Source organism: Martes martes (genome assembly GCF_963455335.1).
Source record: "Martes martes genome assembly, chromosome: 8".
Lineage (NCBI taxonomy): Eukaryota > Metazoa > Chordata > Mammalia > Carnivora > Mustelidae > Martes > Martes martes.
In genome coordinates this window covers 19,899,421-19,911,842 of record NC_137895.1, presented here as the reverse complement: position 1 = coordinate 19,911,842, position 12,422 = coordinate 19,899,421, and the positions used below count along the sequence as shown (strand labels likewise).

The 12,422-nt window shown below is 37.9% G+C and overlaps 1 protein-coding gene across 11 annotated transcripts in view; it reads left to right on the top strand.

Annotated features, from left to right (window-relative positions):
• MYBPC1 (myosin binding protein C1) overlaps window positions 1-12,422 on the top strand; it is an 87,320-nt gene that overhangs the window by 52,811 nt on the left and 22,087 nt on the right. For all 11 annotated transcript variants that reach the window (XM_080811283.1, XM_080811288.1, XM_080811284.1 and 8 more), the window contains 4 exons: window positions 7,327-7,486; window positions 8,842-8,946; window positions 9,737-9,925; window positions 11,015-11,149. In XM_080811283.1, the coding sequence (XP_080667409.1) occupies window positions 7,327-7,486; window positions 8,842-8,946; window positions 9,737-9,925; window positions 11,015-11,149 (589 nt within the window). The remainder of the gene's footprint in view (window positions 1-7,326; window positions 7,487-8,841; window positions 8,947-9,736; window positions 9,926-11,014; window positions 11,150-12,422) is intronic.

The window sequence follows — 12,422 nt, the reverse complement described above, 5'->3', positions numbered from 1 at the left end:
TTTTGAGTCTATTTTTGTATATGGTGTCAGAAATGATCCAATTTCATCCTTTTGCTTGTGGCCCATTTTTCATTCTAATGAGTATCACAGAATGGAGTGGAAGAGAAATAGACAATAAATTATTAAATAAGTAAATGAGCAAAGTCACTTTGGATAGTAATGAGTGCTATGAAGATTTTTTTAAAAACAGAGTAATATGATTAGCAAGTGATTATGAGGTAAAATGACAATAGTCTTTCTGAAGAACAAGGAAATCATTATGTGACGATCAAAGGAAAAAGATTTCTGGGTAAAGTCAATGCAAGTGCAAGGGACAAGAGGAGAGGAGAAAATGAGCTTGATGTTTTAAAGAAGTTGAAAAAAAAGCCAGGAGTTAAAGGAGGTGAAAAAAAGCCACTCTGCTTCAGAGTGAATGATGAGGAGAATAATAAATAAGGTTGGAGTGGTAGAGTAGTACTAGTTCAAATGTCACTCTTTGGCTCCCTATAAAATGTATTATAGGCAGTAAAACTATCCCATATGATATTATAATGATGGACATCTGTCATTATAGATTTGGCAAAACCCACAGAATGTAAAACACAAGAGTGAACCCTAATGTAAATTTAGACTTTGAAGAATAATGATGTGTCAATGTAGGTTCATCAGCTGTAACAAATATACCACTCTGATGTGGGATATCAGTTGTGGAGGAGGTTGTGCATGTGTGGGGAAGGGTATCTATGAGAAGTCTCTGTACTTTACATTCAGTTTTGCAGTGAGTCTAAATCTGCTTCAAAAAGTAATTTATTGGGGCAACTGGCTGGCTCAGTTGGTTAAGCAACTGACTCTTGATTTCAGCTCAGGTCATGATCTCAGGGTCATGAGCTTGAGCCCTGTGTTAGGCTCCAATCTGGACATGGAGCCTGCTTAAGATTCTCTCTCTCCCTCTGCCCCTCAACCCCACTCTCTCTTTCTTTAAAAAAACAAAAAACAAGAACAGGAAGAAGAAGAAGGGGTGCTAGGTGGCTCATTTGTTTCAGCATCCACTTTCAGCTCAGGTCATGATCCAGGAGTCCTGGGATCAAGCCCCATGCGGGGCTCTCTGCTCACTGGGGAGTCTACTTCTCCCTCTCCCTCTGCCCCTCCACCCTGCTTGCTCGCTCTCTCGCTGTCTCTCTCTCTCTCTCATGCTTTCTCTCTCTATCTCAAATAAATAAATAAAGTTTTTTAAAACAATAAAAACATTTTTAAAAGAATAATTTATTAATCAAAAAAAAAATGAGTTTCTGTTTGATAGTGGAAAAAGAAAGAACATCATTGAGCTTTGGGACAACCTCAAGCAGGGAAATATATGTGTATTTGGAGTCCCCAAAGAGGACAGAAGAATATGTAAAGAAATAAGGATCAAAATTTTTCCAAATTTTATAAAAACTAAAATTTCAGGTACAGGAATCTCATTAAAACCTAAGTACAAGGAACATTAATAAAACCACATCAAGACCCATTATAATCAAATTGCTCAAAATCTGTGATTAAGAAAAAAACTTAAGTAACCAGAGAAAAAAGTCACATTAAATGTATAGAAACAAAGACAACAGTGACAGCAGATCTCTCTAGAAGCAAGGCAAGTGAGAAAACAGTGGAGGAACATCTTTAGGGAAAAAACTATCAATCTATATTTCTATGAATGCCAAAAAATTCCTTTTTTTTAAAAGATTTTTATTTATTTATATTACAGAAAGAAACACAGTGAAGGGGAGAAGGAGAAGCAGGCTTCCTGCCTAGCAGGGAGCCTGATGTGGTACTCAACCCCAGGATCCTCGGATCATGACCTGAGCCAAAGGCAGATGCTTAATGACTAAGCCACCTAGCCACCCCTGAATTCTAAAAAGTTCTACAAATTCTAAAAAAAAAACAAACCCTATCAGTCTAGAGTTCTATACTGAGTAAAAAAATAATTTTCAGAAATGAAGACAAAATAAAATTGTTTTCAGATATATAAAAACTGAAAGAAATCATCACTGGTAGACCTGCACTACAAGGAATGCTAAAAGAAGTCCTTAAGGGGTGCCTGAGTGGCTCAGTGGGTTAAAGCCTCTGCCTTCAGCTCAGGTAATGATCCCAGGGTCTTGGGATGGAACCCCCGCATCGCATCAGACTCTGCTCAGCGGGGAGCCTGCTTGCTCCTCTCTCTCTGCCTGCCTCTCTGCCTACTTGTGATCTCTGTCTGTCAAATAAATAAATAAAATCTTAAAAAAAAAAAGTCCTTAAGTCAGAAGGAAAATTATGCCAGATGGAAACAATTTCACAGAGGAACAAAGAACATCAGAAATGATAACTACATGGATAAACATAAGAGTTTTTTTATTATTATTTAAAACTCTTAAAAAGATTATTGACTCGTTAAAAATAATAACCATATGCTGTAGTGTTTGTAACATAAATGTAAGTAAAAATTATGACAATAGAAACATAAGGTCAAGAGGGGAGAAATGGAAGGTAAGAATTAGGAGGGTCAAAAGGGAGGTATGCTATTTTAATATCACCTGAAGGTAGACTGAAAAACATGTATACCGTAAGCCCTAAGGGAACCACTAAAATAATAAAAAGTTATAGTTAATAAGCCAACAAAGGACATAATATGAAAATCACAAAAAATATTTAATTAATCTAAAAAAAGGCAGAAAAAGAGGCATAAAGTACAGATGAGACAAGTAGAAAACAAATAACAAGGTAATAGAATTGCAAAGAAAAATAAATAAATTAGAAATTTCAATATTCTTCTCTCAGTAGTTGATAGAAGTAGACAGACCATCAGTAAGGCTACTCTGGGTTTGAAAAATAGTGGCAACCATCTTGATCTAATTAGCATTTATAGAACACTCCACTGACACATGCAGAATGGGCATTATTTTAAAATTACATATCATGGGCGCCTGGGTGGCTCAGTCCATTAAGCATCTGCCTTTGGCTGGGGTCGTGATCCTGGGGTCCTGGGATCAAGTGTCACATTGGGCACTCCCTGCTCATCAGGAAGTCTGCTTCTCCCTCTGCCTGCTGCTCTCCCTGCTTGTGCTCTTGCTCTCTCTCTCTCTCTGTCAAATAAATAAACAAAATCTTTTAAAAATATAAGTAAATAAAATTGCATATGGAAAATTTCCAAGATAGACCATAAGTAAGTCTCAATAAATGTAAAAGTATTTAAGTCATGCAAAGTATGTTCTTTGATCACAATGGGGTTAATTAGAAATCAATTAGAAATCAATTAGAAAATTTTCTAATATTTGGAAACTAACATTTTTTGGAATAAATCATGGATCAGAAAAAAGAACCACAAGGGAAATTAGAAAATGTTTATGAGCATACCACTAATCATAATTTTCAGAATGCCACTAAATCAGTATTAAATAGCCCCATATCAATTAAAGAAATGAAGTTCGTAGATAAAACCTTTCAGAAAGAAAATTCCAGGCCTAGATGGCTTTATTGGAGAATTCTATCAAAGATTTAAGAAAACAAATAATACCAATTCTACATAAACTCTTCCAGAAAATTGGAAAAAGAATAGGAGTATTTCCCAACTCATTTTTGAAGCCCAGTTATTCCCTTATAGCAAAAGTAGGAAAAGGCATTAGAAGAGACTATAAACCAATATCACTCATGAACATAGATGAAAAATTCTAAATAGAATTTAGCAAATCAAATCCAACAATATAAAAAAGGAATAATACATTATGACCAACTGGGTTTTATCCCAGGAATGCAAAGATTGGTTTCACATTTGAAAATCAATTAATATAGGGAAGCTTGGGTGGCTCAGTTTGTTAAGCATCTGCTTTCAGCTCAGGTCATGATCCAGGGTCCTGGGATCAAGTCCCGCATTGGGCTCCTTGCTCAGCAGGGAACCTCCTTCTCCCTCTGCCTGCAATTCCCCCTGCTTGTACTCATGCTCTCTCTCTCATAAATAAATAAAATCTTTTTTTTTTAAAGAAAATCAATTAATATAATTCACCGTATTAACAAACCAGCAAAAAAAAAAGTAAGCATGGTCACCTCATAGATAAAGAAAAACATTTGACAAAACCCAAAATCCATTCCTAATAAATATCTCTCAGCAAACTAGGAAGTAAAAGGAACTTCCTCAACATGATAAAAAAAAAAAAATCTGTGAAAATCCTACAATGATCATTTTACTTAATAGTGAAAGATTGAATGTTTCCCCCCTCAGATCAGCAGCAAAAGAGAGATGTCCGTCCTCACGACTTTTATTTAAGATTTTATTTGAGAGAGAGAACACATGCAAGAGAACACAAGTGGCATAGGGAGACATGGGGGGTGGGGCTCAATTTCAGGACCCTGAGATCATGACCCAAACTGGAGGCAGCTGCTTAATCAACTGAGCTACCCAGGTGCCCCCCATCTCACAACTTCTATTCAACATTGTAATAGAAGTTCTAGCCAGGGCAATCGGGCAAGAAAAAGAAATAACAGATCCTCATATTGGAAAAGAAAAAATAAAACTGTGCTTATTGTTATTATAGATGACATAATCATAGATGTAGAAAATTCAATGTAACCTACAAAAAATCTGTCACAAATGGTCATAGTAGCCTTATTTATAATTTTTTTAAAGATTTTATTTATTTATTTGACACAGAGAGAGAGAGCAAGTGAGCACAAACAGGGGGGGCAGCAACGGGAGAGGGAAAAGGAAGAAGAGGAGAAAGGAAGAAGGCTCGATCCCGATCCTGGGACCAGGATCATGACCTGAGCCGAAGGCAGATACTTAACCAACTACGCCCACCAGGGGCCCCAATAGCCTTATTTATAATATCCAGAAACTGCAAACAACACAAATGTCCATCAGTAGATGAATGGATAAACAAATTACAGGATATTCACACAATGGAATACTACTAGCAATAAAAAGGAATGAATTATTGATGTATACAACAACTTAGATGAATAATTATGCTGAATGAAAGAAGCTGAATAGCAACAAAAATATTTCTAAAAACTAACAATACCAAATCCTTATAAGGATATGTAACAACTGAAGACTCATACATCACTGGTGAAAAGGCAAACTAGTACACCCACTTTGGAAAACAGTTTGGTAGTTTTTATAAAGGTAAACATGCACTTGCCATACAACTCCACAACAAAATTCCTAGGTATTTACCCTAGAGAAATGAAGACATGTGTCTGTACAAAAACTTGTACATGAATGTTTATAACAGCTTTATTTATAATTGTCAAAGTTGGAAACAAACGAAAAGTCCAGTTGTACAAACATACAGTTTGTACATGCATACACCAACTGCACATGGAATATACACTTGGATACTACTCAACAGTGAAAAGGAAGGTACTAATAAAACATGTAGTAACATGGATGAATCTAAAGAGCATCATGCTAAGTGAAAGATGACAGATCCAAAAGATTACATATGGTTTCAGTCCTTTATATGACATTCCAGAAAAAGGAAAACTAGAAAGAAATAACAGATTGGTGGTTGCCAGGGTCCAGTGTGGAGTGAGTGAGTTGACTGTGAAGGACCATGGGGATACCATTGGGGGTCATAGAAGTGGTTTGTATCTTGATTGTGGTCATGGTTCACAATCACACAAGTTTATAAAAATTCATAGAACTCTATGTCTAAAAAGTATGTGAATTGTACTCTATGTAAATGATAGCACAATAGACAAGCAAACAAAATGTAGAAAACTAAAGAAGATAATATAACACCAGCCTAAATAAGTATTTTTCTTTTCACGTTAAAAAGAAAGCAGTACATCTTCTATAATCTTAAAATTAGAATTTAGCTAATGTGAGGAAACTTTCTTTTTTTTTTAATTTTTTTATAAACATATAATGTATTGTTAGCCCCAGGGGTACAGGTCTGTGAATTGTCAGGCTTACACACTTCATAGCACTCACCATAGCACATACCCTCCCCAATGTCCATAACCCAACTACCCTCTCCCTAGCCCCCTGCCCCTGGCAACCCTCAGTTTGTTTTGTGAGATTAAGAGTCTCTTATGTTTTGTCTGCCTCCTGATCCCATCTTGTTTCATTTTTTCCTACCCAACCCACCAAGCCTCCCACTTTTCCTCTCAAATTCCTCATATCAGGGAGAGCATATGATCATTGTCTTTCTCAGATTGACTTATTTTGCTCAGCACAATACCCTCTAGTTCCATCCACATCATTGCAAATGACAAGACTGCATTTCTTTTGATGGCTGCGTAGTATCCCATTGTATATATATATATACACCATATCTTCTTTCAATTATAAAACAGAAGAATTATGAAAACTATAAGCTATTGCAGGTATTTTTATTGCTGTCACAGCCTTTTGTTATTGAAGATGTGTGAGTCCTAATCCAAACCCAAAAGAGTAAAGAGTTAATTTAATCGTTATTAGAAAATTACCCAGTTTCTAAATTACCTTGACCTTCTCTGTGTTTTCTCTTTGTATACTGGCTGTTCATTGTCATGTAGGAAGATGACCTAGGAATCAGAAAATTGGAATGCTGTTTTAAATTTCTGGTTTAAGAAAGAAGGAAAGTAGTGAAGGAGAAGAAAAGGGGGAGAAGAAGGAGGAGGAGGAGAAAAAAAAAGAAAGAAAATATAACGGAAGGCCCAACCTACCCTGTCTTTACTTCAGAATTAGATGTTCAGGGGCACCTGGGTGGCTCAGTGGGTTAAAGCCTCTGCCTTCAGCTCAGGTCATGATCCCAGGGTCCTGGGATCGAGCCCCACATCGGGCTCTCTGCTCAGCGGGGAGCCTGCTTCCCCACTTCTCTCTGCCTGCCTCTCTGCCTACTTGTGATCTCTCTCTGTCAGATAAATAAATAAAATTAAAAAAAAAAGAATTAGATATTCATTCTTTCATGTCCTGTTAGAAGGGAAAAATCAATACTCAACAACTTGTATGGAAAATAGGCATTCTGGTCTTCTTCAACCCTTTTCGGTATTTCTAAATTTTCAAGACCTATAAGGAAATAAGGAAATCATGATTAGTTCCTGATAGGAATTTAAATGTTCTAATTTCACGTCCAAAGAGACTCCTCTCCTAAAATAACAGTTCTACGGTCATATTTTTGTCCTCCAAACTTTTCTTTGGTGAGTTCATGGTTAGTGGGCTTTTGAGACAAATCCCACAGCTTCCTGCTGTGTAATATGGAATGTTAATACCTTTGTCCTTAGGATTGGTGGAGGATCACACTAAGAACATGTATTTTAGGCATTAGCACCACATCCAGCTTAAGTTCTAAGGCACCCTGGGGTAGTCCTTGTCATACAGGTCATGCCATATTTTGTTTCTCTCCTTCTTAGGCTATTACGGAGGGCAGTGGCCGGATAAGAGCAGAATCTTACCCTGACAGCAGCACTCTGGTCATTGATGTTGCTGAAAGAGATGACTCTGGTGTTTACCACATAAATCTGAAAAATGAAGCTGGGGAAGCACATGCAAGCATCAAAATTAAAGTTGTGGGTAAGTGCTCTGGGTCAACAAACTTCTAGAATCAAGTTGGCATGTCCATATGCAGAGTAGACTTTGGCAGCTCTTGGTTCTCTTGGCTCTTCTGGGTAGCCAACAAAGGAAAACACAGTATAGCTATATTTTATAAATCACCATTTTTCTATCTTTGCCACTTCTTTTCTTTTCTTGCCTTCTCTTTTCTTTCCTTTCCTTTTTTAAAAATTTCCTTCCCAGGGCACCTGGCTGGGTCAGATGGTTATGCTTCTGCCTTTGGCTCAGGTCACTATCCAAGATCCTGGGATCAAGCCCCACATCAGTCTCCCCACATCAGGCTCCCAGCAGAAGGAGTCTGTTTCTCCCTCTCCCTCTGTCTCTGCCCCTGCTTGTGTGCTCTTTATTGCTCTCTCTGTCTCTCTCGCAAATGAAAATGAATAAATAAATAAATAAATAAATAAAAATCTTTGAAATTTCCTTCCCTTCCCTCCCTTCCCTTCTCTTTCTCTTCTTTTTTCTTGCCTAGAGGTCCAATTGTATAAATGCATAACTAAGGTTAATCATTTGGGGCTGCTGGTCATTAGCTCTTCACAGTCGTATTCCCTTTCGGTGCCCTCTAAACTAACTGAAACACAATTGCTAAACAATTTCCAACATCACAATCATTGTAGAAGAGTAAGATCTGTATCAGTCCTTAGATGACCTCCCAAGTACAAGTTTGAAACCAGGTGAAATGAGGCCAGTGGATTACTGATGGTCCAAGTTTTCATGGTCTCTTCATCTCACTTCATTTTTCCCTTAAGAAATATATTTCAAATGGACCAGAAACTAAGGTCACTTTATCCGGCACTGAACTATGATAACAGGACATGGTAATTTGCCATTTTTGACTTGGATTTCTACCAGTCAACATCTTTATTCTTCCAACTGATTTATAACAATAGTCCTTGATTCAGTTCTGCTGAAAGTTCACCTTGTATTTTAAAAAAAAACAAAACACAAAACAAAATCGCATTTGATATTTATGCAGTAATTTCTTAGTTACCATTTTCAAGGTAAAGAACAAGTGTCTTGAGTTCCATATGGGGCTTATTCTCTAATGTTGTAATACTAAAGAACTTGAATACATTATTATTTTTATCTTTATTGGGCCCACCGTCCCTTATCCCATATGGAGTGTGACTTTTTGCCTAAATTAGTTACTATGTACATTTCAATAATAATAGAAAATTATTCAGAAAAAAAATGCTTCAGTGATTATCACCAAAAATCCATTTCCAAGTGACCTTTTTCTTTGTGTTCTCATATATGCTTACTTTATTTTATTTTTTTATTCTAGTCTATTTATTCCATTTTTTTTTTGCTTACTACAGATATCCCTGATCCTCCAGTGGCACCAAATGTGACAGAGGTGGGAGACGATTGGTGCATCATGAACTGGGAGCCTCCTGCCTATGATGGAGGGTCCCCAATCTTAGGTAACTACATGTTAGTCTGTCTGTGGAACTGCCAGTGGAGTTGGAATGCTTTTTATGCTGATTAGTATAGAGCGCCTTTTAAAAACTGCATTTAGAAGAAAACCTATCATACTGTGACTTTAAATATCCATTCAGATTGAAATATATGTTGGAATTCTCTGTAAGTACTTGCAATTTAAATAACTCTGATAACTCTAATATTATCTGACTGCCTATTCTTTTTTTGTTTGACATTTACATTTAATACCTAATTTTGCAACGTCTACAAGTCTAACTTTAAATTGTCCTAGTCAGTAAATGTCTACTTCCATAGACCTATGTCTATGAAGAAATATCTTTTAGAGATAAATACTTAGAATAATTTGCTTCTCCTATGGAACAAGAATTTTTTCTACTTGAAACTCATAAAACTGGTCATTTCCCTCTTCTTACCTATATTCTTGGACTCGGAGCCAAATTTATTACTCAACTATAAGAATGGTATAAGTTTCTACAGTTTACATATCTGTGATTCATTTTTCTTTCTTCTCTTCTTATACAATTTTATTGTATTATTTTTAATATTTTAATATTATATTCTTTCTATCCATGTCCTAGAACATTAATGTTTATATTCCCTATAATCTCTCTCAAACAACTGGTGGGATAAGGTGGCTTAAAAATATATGCATACCTGACTACTTCACTTAAGTGCTGAGAATATGAGAAATTTTAAGAATTGTAACACCTGACAAAGTTTAATTTTGGAGACCATGGAAAAACCTCAATTTCCACTTTGTGTCACTTGCAGGATACTTTATTGAGAGGAAGAAGAAACAAAGCTCCAGATGGATGAGGCTAAATTTTGATCTCTGCAAAGAAACAACTTTTGAGCCCAAGAAAATGATTGAAGGTGTGGCCTATGAGGTCCGCATCTTTGCCGTCAATGCCATTGGCATCTCCAAGCCCAGTATGCCCTCCAAGCCTTTTGTTCCTTTGGGTGAGTCAAGAGAGATGCGCCTCTGTCATGCAGATCACTGCCCTGGCTTGTGACTGCTCCCTTCCAACCTCTAAATGGAGCACTCCTGAAAGCTTCTTAGAGTGGTGGGTGAGCAGAAGGTTGGAGGCAGTTAGGGACAATTTTCTAAGAAACTGAAAAACAGCTTTGGTAGAGTTGAATGTCTCCATAATGTAGACCCTGGAATTTACTACCAGAATTCCAGTGAGAGCCGTAGGCGGCTCTGGAGGCTGCTTTCTCTTCAGGCACTTATCTGAGCCCAATGACGCAGGACCACTCCCCATGTGTCCTGAAGGTATAACCCAGCACCTAGGTGTAAGCATTGTAACTAAAACAGAAACCACTTCAACAAAGCACACTTGAAAACTCGTCTCTTTGCTTTACGATCACACCTTAAATGTTATCTATTGATCCAACAAAGTCAGTTCTTTATTTTTTATTTTTTAAGATTTTATTCATTTTGACAGAGAGAGAGATGACAAGTAGGCAGAGCAGCAGGCAGAGAGAGAGGGGGGAAGCAGGCCCCCTGCTGAGCAGAGAGCCCAATGCGGGGCTCGATCCCAGGACCCTGAGACCATGACCCAAGCCAAAAGTAGAGGCTTAACCCACTGAGACACCCAGGCGCCCCAAAGTCAGTTCTTTAAAGACAAATAAACCAAGAGAAGATGTCTGCACTCTTTTATGGTAGTGAAGTCCTTCTTTCAATGGAAAGGAGATTTAGTGCAAGAGTTTGCACTTTAAAGTTAGAAGGTTCTGGGAAATTTACTCTGGATTATTAGATCTCATTCGACTTTTTTCAACTTCCTTGGGCCTCCCAGCCTCCCTCGTCAATCCAAACTAGAGGGGAAGTGTGGCAGCATTTCTAAAAACTTCTATGCCTGGCAAATCTTTGCCTTCCACACAGTATAGGCTTGAGGAGTCTTCACTGAATTTTATTAAGACATGGATGGGCCTTCTGTGTACATACTTATATGTATCCTAGTTCATTTTATTACAGCTTATGCTGTAACACCATAGTTAATGTCTTCTGTTTCTCTCTCTCTCTCTCTCTCTCTTTGTTTATCTCTGAAGCTGTAACCAGCCCTCCTACCCTTCTGACCGTTGACTCTGTAACTGACAACACTGTCACGATGAAGTGGCGGCCCCCAGACCAGATTGGTGCGGCGGGTTTAGATGGCTATGTGCTAGAGTATTGCTTTGAAGGAAGTAAGTACAACTGGTAGTTAAAATGAATACCATCATCAATAGGTGAGATACACTCCTCCCCTTTCTTTTGTTGCTCATTCTTGGGAAATCTCCTTCCGCAGAAAATGACAACAGGTAAAGGTCATCCTAACGTGGATGAACATTTAGCCCTTCTTTGGTACTCGATGCTAACAAATGGAGATCTCCAAAGTATCCTAGCTAGTCTACCAGATCAGACAACATGATAGGTCTAAGACGTAGGAGTAAGGCAGTCTGACAAAACTTCAGGGATTTCCACTTCTTGAATTTGAGGGTGAAAATTGTACCAAGCAAAATAAAAGTCTAGTTAGGATGAAGCAAGTTAGAATTCTAAACCCTATACTAAGCAGAAGTCAGCTATCAAAAGTGCTGCCTATTTCTGGGTAATAAAGAGAGATTATATTTGGCTAGTTGGTGATCATCCCCTATCTTCCTAAAGAAAAAAAAGAAGAAGAAGAATTAAGAATATCTTTCAGTGCTTAGAGGAAGCAGCATTAAACCCCAGAGAGTGTATTCCATAGATTCGACATGTGACAGAACTTGTCTCTGTATGGGAAATTTAATCACTTAAATTTAAGAGGAGAAGAGAAACAGCCCCCCCCCCACAAAATGTTGATAGAAAAAGAGAAATGACACAAGAAAATATGGGCCAGAGTGTACCTAAAACCAAAAATGATGTGAAGTTCACTGAAAGCATCTTGTGTTTTTTGATTTCCTGCTTGACATGATTTGAAAATTGGCAAATAAAACTGCCCCAGTTTGAACTCAGGTTCCACTCTAAATGATGGGAGGTGGGTAAACAGTCCACCCGGGAAGCGTGTTCCTATCTCCATAAATGATAGGCCAAGACAACCTCTGAGGAAACTCTTTGGATCCCAAACTTTAACATGGATCTTACATGAAGGAGAGAAACTACAGAGCACATTTGAGAAATCAGGAATGTGAACATAAAGCACCTTTCCAGGAGGAAAACCTCTATGGAAAAGAAACTTCGTATGAAGAAACAACTGCTGAAAAGGAAATTCCAGGCCCCTGGATTGGGACATCCCTTGAAATGACCACCATTGGTGTCGGTTGTGGTTGCGAGGGAACAAGAGGGGCGTGGGGGAGGGGCAAGGCATCCGGGGAACAGTTCCATTTTCATTTGCTTGGCTCACAGAACACTCTGCTTGATTTCTCCAGGGCTTAGAAAGCCACTAACCAAAACTAGTGGGGACATTATGAGAAAGTTCCCAGGTATCCCCGTGTGGGAGTG